This window comes from Esox lucius, chromosome 6 (assembly GCF_011004845.1).
Source record: "Esox lucius isolate fEsoLuc1 chromosome 6, fEsoLuc1.pri, whole genome shotgun sequence".
In the NCBI taxonomy this organism is placed as follows: Eukaryota; Metazoa; Chordata; class Actinopteri; order Esociformes; family Esocidae; genus Esox; species Esox lucius.
The window spans coordinates 1,831,075-1,843,250 of record NC_047574.1 but is presented as its reverse complement, the minus strand read 5'-3'; the positions used below and the strand labels follow the sequence as shown (position 1 = coordinate 1,843,250).

General features: G+C 44.0%; 1 protein-coding gene across 1 annotated transcript; it reads left to right on the top strand.

The window, feature by feature from the left end:
- The first annotated feature begins 8,808 nt into the window (after positions 1-8,808).
- Positions 8,809-10,739, top strand: oxld1 (oxidoreductase-like domain containing 1). The gene is made up of 2 exons (XM_010899513.4): positions 8,809-8,975; positions 9,673-10,739. The coding sequence occupies exons 1-2, from the start codon at positions 8,925-8,927 to the stop codon at positions 10,165-10,167; spliced, it is 546 nt and encodes a 181-aa protein (XP_010897815.2). The 5' UTR covers positions 8,809-8,924; the 3' UTR covers positions 10,168-10,739.
- The last annotated feature ends 1,437 nt before the right edge of the window (positions 10,740-12,176 follow it).

Here is a 12,176-nt window from a genome sequence, read left to right as displayed (position 1 = left end):
TGTTGTTGTGTAGAGCTGCTGTGTTCATATGTCAGTGTTGTTGTGTAGAGCTGCTGTGTTCATTGGTCAGTCAGTTTTTGCAGTAGAGGAGAAATGTGGACTCCTGCCCAAATGGGTTGTTTTGATTAATGCCACATGACCATCGATATAGCTCTATGAGACAGGATTGCTTCCTCCAGAAACACATGGTCACCTGCTAGGTCAGAGGTGTTAAAAATGGTGTGCAGATGGGATTACAAAAATTCAAATTATATTATCAAATTATATTTAACTATATAAAAATCTACATGACAAAACCTGCTTAAACTTTACCTTCATTTTATTCTGCTTTTGTGAAATGTACTAAATAAATTAACTGCAAGTTTCTGTTACAGTGTTTTCAGACTGGGCCTGTCAGAATTAGATATTTATGTATTGATAATGAAAATATCAAGCAGGATAGTAAGTATTGATCACTGCCAGCTGGTCTAGCTCTTTGGCACCCAAAACATAACATTTGGTCATGATTTTATCCTGTCATGATATTACTGCTATTGTAAAACATTTCGTCATCCCTGGGGAGAACATCTGCCTTCTGTCCCTCTCCTCTGGGTCCCTCTCATCTACACCTGACCTACAGGCTAAGACAGTTCTCCCCAGGGATGACGTACCGGCAGCTCACCTGAAGTTGGTGACAGTTTAAACAGCTCTGTGGTCAAAGCAAACAGAGAGAGACTTATTGAAACGTGGGATTCTCCAGTCATGAATGTCCGTATTAGAACCACGTTGTTTGAGTTTTGCTGTGGTGAAGTCCGTGTGACCTGACTTATCACACATTATCATTGTGTTATTACCATAACAGACGTTGTAATTGAAGTCACTACCATAAAAGTAATTGTCATTGCAGTCCTTACCATAACATGTATTGTCATACATAATAGACATTGTCATTGCAGTCATTATCATAACAGACATTGCACTTAAAGTCAACGCCATCACAGACAATAATCACAGTTATTTAATTACAATTATGATAACGTACATTACCATCATAAACAGTGCCATTGCACACAACAGCTTGGGATAATAGAATAATACCATGTCTTGTATATGGAATAGTCTTAATATGTGAAGAATAGATACTCGCACATTGTGGAACAATTTAAATGGAGGCTCAAAGTGTAAACCAAGAGACTACCTTGGATGAATAGACGCAGGCTAACTGCTGTAGCAACAGGGATGCTAAAACTAATATCTCCAGGGACATGTCTCTGTGCCCACCTCCACCCCTGAGTCCTCCCTTGGTGTGCTTCCCTCTGTGGGCCGTTGCTATCCTGATCCAGGCTGGGTGTCATGAATCCCTGACTGGCTGCTCCACTGCCACCGGAGAGAAGATGAACACTGCAGCCTTTGTGTGTCTGGGACAAAGCCGGCGCTGTGAGTGGGGACTGCCAAAGCCTGGCATGGTGAAGGAGACGTTCCACTAATGCAGAACCTCGAGGAAGGACAACCCTGGATCACCACAACAGACTGTCCTGCTTCCAAGAAATAACAGACAAATACGGTATGTATTCTGGATTGAAATGATACACTTTAAAACTGCTTGTTGTGGTCGTGGCTGTCAAGGTAGGAAAACTAGGAATGGGCGGAGTAGCAAGTGAACTAAGAAAAAACAGGTTGAACGGGTTTCAAGGGCAGCCCCTATACAATCAGTGTTTAGTTTCCAGATAGGTGTAGAGTCCTCTATGTGAATGCTTCTACATGGAACCAAAAGGGCTTCACTTGGAACCAGAAAGGAACATCATGTGGTTTTGGACCTTTTGGGTTCTGCACAGCACCTTAATCTAAAACATAGAAGGGAACTGAATTTGTGTTAGGAGTGAGGAGAAGTAGGTGTGAGTGAATAGGAATTGGTGTGAGTAGGAGTTGGTGTGAGTAGGTGTAGGCGTGAGTAGGAGTTAGTGTGAGTAGGAGTTAGTAGGGTTTAGGAGTAGAAGAACTGAGTGGGAATAAGGGAAAGGGATTCAGTCACTGTAGGCAACCTATGAATGTGGTAACAGTGTTAATATGGTGTTACTGTGACCAGGAAGAGGTCTGCAGGTGTTTGTACAGCTTGTTGACTTAGCTGCAATAGGCTACCTTCTAAGTCCAGGTACTGCTCAGCCAGGCATGGGAAACACAAAGCTCAGCATGTGGTGAACCCAGTGACTTCTGCAGCTTGTCAGTTACAGAGAAAAACACACAGATTTTCAGAGCACTTAGTTCTATCTTTGGTCATTAGCTATGCTGCTGTCACTCCAGTGTGGTGGTCTATGGAAATGGAGAGGGACGCTGGCCGAGATGAATGTGCAACAGTTTTCAGAAAGGCTTCTGTTGGGTGACCCAGTCACAGGGCTTCACAGGGAAAAGCACATCTGAAGGTTTTTCCTGCCATAGATTACAGGCAATCCATGTCGAAAGGGCTTTATCCGCCTAAGTATTTATTGAAGCATATTTCAGACCTTTTAAGGCATTATAGATGCTTATGATGCATATTGAAGAGGGTATTTATGGGAATTAATCTTAAAAATGTGTGCTCTTACTACTTCAAGTTGCTCTGGAAAAAAGTGTATTAAATCACAAACATCCAGTTAATGTCCGTTAGGTTCCTACGTGAGCTGTGGATCTCCACTGACCAATCTGACCCTCAGTCAAAGTTGAGGCCCTCAGGGACACACCTGGCCCTTGGAAACGGAGGTTCCATGGTTTCCAGGGAAACAGGTGTGGAAAGAAACCCTATCTACACAGGGTGGGGGTGGGGCTGAGGGCTTATGAATGCCTGCTTCAGATGCACACGGGGCGACAGTGTGTGAGAAAGATGACCTCCTTCCTCCCCCCTTTACTGTAGACATATCTGGCATACTTTCAGGTTTACTCTCCCTCTCTCTCCCTGTCTTTCCCTCCTCTCTCACCCGGTCTCTTTCACCCTCTCTCTCTCTGCCAAAAGAAATAATAAAATCTCTGTACAGCACTTCACTGGAGTATGTCTGCTTCCTTTATGGCTCTTTAAACACATGTAAAGTTAGGGTTCTTTAAACACACATGTAAAGTTATGGCTCTTTAAACTCACATGTAAAGTTAGGGTTCTTTAAACACACATGTAAAGTTATGGCTCTTTAAACTCACATGTAAAGTTAGGGTTCTTTAAACACACATGTAAAGTTATGGCTCTTTAAACTCACATGTAAAGTTAGGGTTCTTTAAACACAAATGTAAGGTTAGGGTTCTTTAAACTCACGTAAAGTTATGGCTCTTTAAACACATATGTAAAGTTATGGCTCTTTAAACACATACAGTATCTCACAAAACATTTTTGCAAATATTTGATTATATCTTTTCATATGACAACACTGAAGAAATGGCACTTTGCTACAATGTAAAGTAGTGAGTGTACAGCTTGTATAACAGTGTACATTTGCTGTCCCCTCAACACAACACACAACCATCAATGTCCAAACCACTGGCAACAAAAGTGAGTACACCCCTAAGTGAAAATGTCCAAATTGGGCCCAATTAGCCATTTTCCCTCCCCGGGGTCATGTGACTCGTTAGTGTTACAAGGTCTCAGGTGTGAATGGGGAGCAGGTGTGTTAAATTTGGTGTCATCGCTCTCACACTCCCTCATACTGGTCACTGGAAGTTCAACATGGCACCTCATGGCAAAGAACTCTCTGAGGATCTGAAAAATATAATTGTTGCTCTACATAAAGGCCTAGGCTATAAGAATATTGCCAAGACCCTGAAACTGAGCTGCAGCACAATGGCCAAGACCATACAGCGGTTTAACAGGACAGGTTCCACTCAGAACAGGCCTCGCCATGGTCGACCAAAGAAGTTGAGTGCACGTGCTCAGTGTCATATCCAGGTGTTGTCTTTGGGAAATAGACGTATGAGTGCTGCCAGCATTGCTGCAGAGGTTGAAGGGGTGGCGGGTCAGCCTGTCACTACTCAGACCATACACCGCACACAGCATCAAATTGGTCTGCATGGCTGTCGTCCCAGAAGAAAGCCCGCAAACAGTTTGCTGAAGACAAACAGACTAAGGACATGGATTACTGGAACCATATCCTGTGGTCTGATGAGACCAAGATAAACTTATTTGGTTCATATGGTGCCAAGCGTGTGTGGAGGCAACCAGGTGAGGAGTACAAAGACGTGTGTCTTTCCTACAGTCAAGCATGGTGGTGGGACTGTCATGGTCTAGGGCTGCATGAGTGCTGCCGGCACTGGGGAGCTACAGTTCATTGAGGGAACCATGAATGCCAACATGTACTGTGAGCAGAGCATGATCCCCTTCCTTCCTTTGGAGACTGGGCCACAGGGCAGAATTCCAACATGATAACAAACACAAACACACCTCCAAGACGACCACTGCCTTGCTAAAGAAGCTGAGGGTAAAGGTGATGGACTGGCCAAACATGTCTCCTGACCTAAACCCTATTGAGCATCTGTGGGGCATCCTCAAACGGAAGGTGGAGGAGCGCAAGGTCTCTAACATCCACCAGCTCCGTGATGTCGTCATGGAGGAGTGGAACAGGACTCCAGTGGCAACCTGTGATGCTCTGGTGAACTCCCTGCCCAAGAGGGTTAAGGCAGTGCTGGAAAATAATGGTGGTCACACAAAATATTTGACACTTTAGGCTCAATTTGGACATTTTCACTTAGGGGTGTACTCACTTTTGTTGCCAGTGGTTTAGACATTAATGGCTGTGTTGAGTTATTCTGAGGGTACAGCAAATTTACACTTTTGTACAAGCTGTACACTCACTTTTTTTCCTTGTAGCAAAGTGTCATTTCTTCAGATATAATCAAATATTTACAGAAATGTGAGGGGTGTACTCACTTTTGTGAGATACTGTACATAACCAATGTGTTACTTGGTTGCAGTACTTGATGGAGAATGAGAAAACACACATGACAACACATATCTTCTTCATTCCAGAGTCAATATAACAGTGTTACTAGTAGTAAAAAAAACAGTGCGTAGTCAGTGCGTAGTCCATGTGTTATCTTACGGACTAAGCCTACTTAGAGGGATCATTGATTTCATGTTGACCTTGACACTGTTATTTTCCTATGATTAATTTCGTTTTTTTGACCTGCGTGAGGGAGATGACAATCAGACAACCTCTCCCTAGATAAGTGTCTCCAGGACTTGCCCAGCTAGGTTAGATATGGATATGCAGTGACACAACTTTAACCTCTCACATGGTATCAAGAGTCAGGAACAACCAACCATCTCACTGCAGTGTTTCCATGTTACAGCGTATCCATGGAAGCGTCCAGCAAACAAAAAACACAGTAGGGACTTCACTCTCACATTCTCACTCCACCACACACACAACCCTCCACACCAAAATAATTAACATATCAGTGAGCATATCTGGACCAACAAGGCACTAACCCTGTGAATAAAGTGTCCAGGATTCACCCACAACCTGGGTCAGTGTCCAGGATCAGAGCCCATTACCTGGGTCAACGAACAGAAGAAACCCTCTCAAGCAATGTAGATTAGATTAGATTCAGTGTAAGTACAGAACAACGAAACACAATTAGCATCTAACCAGAAGTGCAAATAGAGGAGGGCAGAGTATTAAGTATTAAGTATATTATGTATATTACAAGTGGAATGTATAGATGTGCAATGAAGTAAAATTAAGTACAAATGGCAATACTAAATTAATTAAGGCAAATAGAGGAGGGCAGAAGATGTACAAGAATCAAGTATAGTGGATGTTACAAGTGGGATAATAGCTTTGCGGGTACAAATGGCAATTCTAAATGTCATTCTAGATGTGAAATCGAGTAATGCAGCATGTGCAACTGGAATGCAGAGATGGCAGCAATGAGGTCCCAGAGGTAAACACGTACCTGTAACAACTGAAATGCAGGGACAGCAGCAGTGAGGTTCCTGAGGTAGACACGTACCTGGGACAACTGAAAACGTCCTTTGTCAGACTATACAAGGCAATGTTAGGGGGGTATGGGTCACAGAGTTCGCAGAGTCTCTGGGTCACAGAGTTAAGCAGGGTTACAATAGATGGGAAGTGTTATGGTAGTTTTGTACTACGGTACATTTGAGAAATGTCTGTCTTTCCATTGGCTGGTATGTAGATCTTTACTTTGATTGTGACACACATGTCTTTATAATATCAGAGGATTAACAGGTATTTGGGCCATGTCCTCCTGCCTAGAAGAAGGGTATCAGTCTTTTGTTCCTCAGGAATGTGGTCCTTGGGGGGAGTAAGGTCAGTTGGCCCCTTTGGGTAAACACTACAGTAAACATTATGGCAGGAAGGATAAGGTGGGGGAAGATAGCATTTGACTTGTGTGATAAGAACAAAGGGAATGTGTTTGATTGACATGAGACAGATGGCAGCATCTTACCACACCCCTTTTTCCTATGTGATATATACGGTTGAAAGAGCTATATTGAGTTAGAGACTCCTCAGACGATTATGTGTGTGTAAGCGGTTGACGCGTCTCTCATAACAGTCTCTGTGCATAATAATTAATAAAACGGTTATAATGTCCCTGATGATCCTGTGCACCCTGCGCAGACACCGCTTGTGCTGGAGGTCTATGACGGCTGGAAGCTTGGTACCAGTGCTGTGCTGGGCGGTTTTCACCACTCGTTGCAGGGCCTTCTGGTCAGTGACGGAGCAACCGCCAAACCACACAGTGGCGCAGTTTGTCAGAATGCTCTCGATTGTGCAGTGGTAAAAGTTCAGAAGAATCTTGGAGGACAGGAGTGCCTTCTTCAGCCTCCTGAAAATGTACAAGCGCTGCTGTGTCTTTTTGACCAGGGCTGAGGTGTTGAGGGACCAGTAGAGGTCCTCAGATGTGGACACCCAGGAATTTGAAGCCGGACACACTCCACTTCAGTGCCATTGATGAGAACTGGGGTGTGACTGCAGCCTTTAGACTTCCTGTAATCTACAATGAGCTCCTTGGATTTCTTTGCATTGAGGGTCAGGTTGTTGTCAGCATACCATGCCGCCTGGCGCTTGACCTCCTCCCTGTAGGCTGACTCGTCATAGTCACTGATCAGGCCTACCACCATGGTGTCATCTGCAAACTTGACAATGGTGTGAGAACTGTGTACAGGAACACAATCGTGGGTGAAGGGGGGGGGCTCAGCACACCAGTGTTCAGGATCAGGGTGGAGGGGGTGTAGTTGTCTAACCTGACAGACTGGGGTCTGTTGTTTAGGAAGTCCAAAGTCCAGTTACAGAAAGAGGGGCTGATCCCCAGATCATGGCGTTTGTTGACCAGCCTAGAGGGGATCACTGTGTTGAATGCTGAGCTAAAGTCTATGAACAGCATTCTCACATAGGTGTTGGTTTTGTCCAGGTGGGTCAGGGCAGAGTGTAAATCTGTGGAGATGGTGTCCTCTGTAGACCTGTTCGACCGGTAGGTACACTGGTAGGGATCCAGGGTTGGGGGCAGGCAGGACCAGTCTTTCAAAGCACTTCATGATCGTGGGGGTGAGTGCGACAGGTCGGAGGTCATTCAGGCTAGACACAGTCGTCTGCTTCAGCGCTGGTACAATGTGTCCCAAATGTCACCCTCTGTCTTATGATGCTCCACTTCTGAATAAAGCCCTGATCAAGTTATTGACTCCTTAACAGGTGGCCATTTGGGAAAAAATACGGATATTATTTCAGTGGGCCTCATATGCTGCCGACTACATGAAAAAAACAACGCAGCTTATAATACTTTGGTACTGTACAGAGATCCTGTAAATATTGACTCCAATCAGACCACACAATGGCGGTATAGAAAGATCCAGTGGAGAAGCACAATGTTCTGCTTACATTTGTCAACCATTGTAGCTATCCACACGCTAGGATAGTCTATGATGTATGGGGACATAATAGAACTCTGTTAGCCTTTAGACTTTCCATGAAGCCAGAGAGATTCCTGTTAGTGTAAATATTATACTCCCATGATTCACGGTCACACTAAGATAGGCTGGTACACTTTACGCCAACTTATCTCTCGACAAGAGGCACAACCGTGCTGCTTGTGTTTGCCAGCCATTGTCATGCAGGAAATTTTCTTTTGCTACTCACAGGAAATGTTGTGAGTAGCTGTAAGAAACTGAATTAGTGACAGAAAAGGGTCAGCATCATCAGGGTTGCCTGTGGGGGTGCTGTGGAACAGAAAGGAGACCAGAGTGTGTGGCGGCTAAAGAATGAACTACTCGAATTATGAGAAGGCACTCTAGATACTGCAGAGCACAATATACAGTGTGACTCAAACATTTTACAAAAATGCCTGGCTATAGAGCTTCTTTGAAATACGGCCAGTGGTCTAATTCCATTAATCCAAACAGTCAAGATTAAAAATATTTTTACGTGATGTGGCAGGTAAACTCTTTCCTCCTGCACTAATAAAGACATCCTGACAGGGCCGATGCGGACAACTGGAAAGCAGGAAGTGCGTGGTAACTAAATGGTCCATTAGGATTATAACTGCACTCTCCGTCCATCCTGAATTTAGATGCAGTAGAGATCGCCAGAGGCATAATATTAATCGACCATAATCCACCATAATTCCATATAAGTGACACATTGAGATGTTAGTTTTAATCTTTTCCCCGATGCTGTACATAAATTGGGTACGTTATATCTAATGGAAATGATTTAAATCCGACTTTGAGTCATAGATTATATTTACTGACATCTACTGGTCATACATTGAAATTACAGTCGTAAACATGAACCCGCCCCCATTGTTTCTATCAGCCAATCAACATAATTGTTTACAGTCACTGACAGGGTCATAGGTAATTCTAACATGGAGGAGTTTCCTAAACAGGCAGATGAAAGACCTATAACTATATTATAAATTAACTGTACCGATATGTAACTGGTATACATAGGTAGCTATACATTTGAAGTATGTTTAATTTAAGAACAAATACCGTCGGACCATCATCGACCTTACAGAGGGTTGGTAATTACTAAGGTTAACTACAGTAGCTAGCTAGTTTGCTAACTCAACTACAGATCTGAAGCTAATAATCCAGTAGACGTTTAGCGATCACAATAACTTTTCCATTTGTAAATATAAACATCCATTAATTTGCCAACGAGATAATAATGTTATGCCGGCAATTTTATTTCTTAGCAAAAAACATATCCGAAATTCTTATCTGAGACACTCCAGATTCCGGATTAGAACCGAATCGAATCACCGATAGAATGCGCTATGTACATATCTTTTAACATCCAAAAATCATGAAAAAAAATTATTAAGGACGTTTTACATGCCCTTATGTATAGCGCATATAAAGTCAAGTCTGAGGAGACAATCAGGCACGCGCGTTGTTGGTCCGGCCCTGGAGAATCTCAGATATGAAAGTGGACTGTATTAATGCACGGTGTTTTCCGTTTGTATTGGGAAAGTTAAGCTTTTTTTCTTGGGCCTTTATATGGAAAAAGTTTGGATTTTATATCAAACAGTTACAATGAGGTGGAAGTATAGTCTCTGATTTTATTTGTGGATTTTAGTGTAAATTGACGTTTTCCGTATGTAACAACCATAGTTGTTTTTAACATTTTAACTGTTGACTAAACCAACTAGTGCTCTCGCCATTAGTCCCATGATGGTGATGATATTAACTGAAGTACTTTGTATTTCTAACAGCTGTGTTTCCTGTACCTTCTTCACCTGGGAAGGAGGATCCCTCAACATTTTCAACTGCCACAGGTCAAACCATTCCTCCGACCGGGAACCACCCGCAATGTTACCACAGGACATTATTTAGCCACCCCTGTCACTCCTTCAAATGACTCTAACGTAGAAATTAAACAACAGACTGCATCCACGGACGACGACAGGCATGACACACCTGCAGACCACCAACAGACATCATCTACATTCAGTAGCCCCGAAGCAGGCGTGGGTCCCTCCACACCCCATGCTCCCTCCCGGGCCCAGGGCCCTCCACCTGCCCCCACCCACTGCTGTATGAGTGGGTGTCATAACTGCGTGTGGATTGAGCACACTGAGCAGCTGCTGGCCTACTACAGCAACGGGGGGCTGGGGATGGAGAAGGCCTTGGCCGCCATTGAAGAAAATGTACCGGATGAGAACCTGAAGGCGTTCCTCAAAATGGAGATCAGGATGATGAGGAAGTAGTTTCTAATGTGGCTTTGCAGCAGTGAGCTGATGGGGGCTTTTCAGTGCACTTTATAAAACCACTCCGATGGGTTTGAATAGTGTTGTGCATTTCAGCCTGTGTGTCGGGAAGTACGATATTCCACTTGGTCACGGGTATTTCAACTAGCAAAGTTTTTGTCATTACAAAATCTTGCAACTTCTTACCTAATCTAGTATTTTACCAGAGTACATTTTATTTATGTATATATTCAGTTGCCTACTTTTGTGGCACGCTGTGTTAATGCAGTTAGTCGTGTAAGGATTCAGTATTTTTGAAGAAATGTTGATTGTATTATTTTTGTGATAGATGAGTTGCTGCTGTTCAGTGACAAAGGAACCAGATGTACTCCTAAATTACTTACTTTTGGAATAATATAATACGCACAATTATGTTCATGTTTTAATACAGTTTGAGGCATGTGAACAGAGTTTATTTTTATATGCTATTGGTTGATGAGTTTTGTTAATCTTGTTTATTCCCTAAACTGTAAGTGCATGTTGATGATGAACAATATTTTCATTTCTAATAAATGTTGTACTTGTTTGAATGATTGAAGCCTTTCACATTTTGACTCTTAATATGACACTGATCACTGGAGAGTATTCAAATCAGTTGATAGGATGGCCAATCTGTTCACTAACAACACATTCAGCCACATACATAAACTCAAGATTTGTCTCTATGTGAGAATGAACGCAAAGCAAAAGGGCATTGTGACACGCAGCATTAGTGACATGTCATGGTTACAGTACGTCCACCATATCATCCTAAATCACCTTCCCCATGTATAATCCTCCCGGTATCCCAGATGAAACAAACCCTTGCCCTATTCCCCCTCAGCCGAGGCTACCTACATTCCTGGTAAGCAGAATTTACCCTGCTGACTCACATGGCTGGCAGCATCTAGGTCAGCGAGGTAACTTAGTCATGAGACTCCATCCCAACCTTGTGAGGTGCAATGGTTTGGAAGAGCACACGGGAGTTCTCCTTACTGAAACATGTCTTTAAGACAGATCTGCCCTGAAGCCAGTCGTAAATGTGATTGGTCGTAAATGTGATTGGAGCCTGCTCCTAACCCCATGTCTGACTGTTTATAATGCATTACACTGTTATGACATGATGGGGAGGGCAGAACCTGATCCTAACCCCATGTCTGACTGTTTAAAATGAACAGACAGGATGCATAGAATAGACCCATGTCCACATACAGTCTGTAACCCTATATAGAATTTGGTTAAGATACTTGCTTGTACCAAATGAAAGATTAAATAATTTGATATAAAAGTTAATTTGGTGTGCTACCAGCCTGGTATGTCCCTGGTCTGGTATGATGTTGGCCCTGTATGGCCCCGGTCTGGTATGAGGTTGGCCTTGTATGGCCCCGGTCTGGTATGATGTTGGCCCTGTATGACCCCGGTCTAGTATGATGTTGGCCCGGTATGGCCCCGGTCTGGTATGATGTTGGCCCGGTATGGCCCCGGTCTGGTATGATGCTGGCCCTGTATGGCCCCGGTCTGGTATGAGGTTGGCCCGGTATGGCCCCGGTCTAGTATGATGTTGGCCCGGTATGGCCCCGGTCTGGTATGATGTTGGCCCGGTATGGCCCCGGTCTGGTATGATGCTAGCCCTGTATGGCCCCGGTCTGGTATGAGGTTGGCCTTGTATGGCCCCGGTCTGGTATGATGTTGGCCCGGTAAGGTGCCAGTCTGGCATGATATTGGCCCGGTATGGCCCCGGTCTGGTATGATGCTGGCCCTGTAAGGTGCCAGTCTGGCATGATATTGGCCCGGTATGGCCCCGGTCTGGTATGATGTTGGCCCTGTATGGCCCCGGTCTGGTATGATGTTGGCCCGGTAAGGTGCCAGTCTGGCATGATTTTTGCCCTGTATGGCCCCAGTCTGGTATGATGTTGGCCTTGTATGTTGGCAGTCTGGTATGATGTTGGCCCGGTATGTTGGCAGTCTGGTATGATGTTGGCCCGGTATGG

Excerpts from the sequence above, each read along its gene's own strand:
- oxld1 (XM_010899513.4), top strand. The coding sequence starts at position 8,925 with ATGTTTAATTTAAGAACAAATACCGTCGGACCATCATCGACCTTACAG. Across the intron at positions 8,976-9,672 it reads CATCATCGACCTTACAGAGG|CTGTGTTTCCTGTACCTTCT; the intron begins GTTGGTAATTAC and ends TATTTCTAACAG.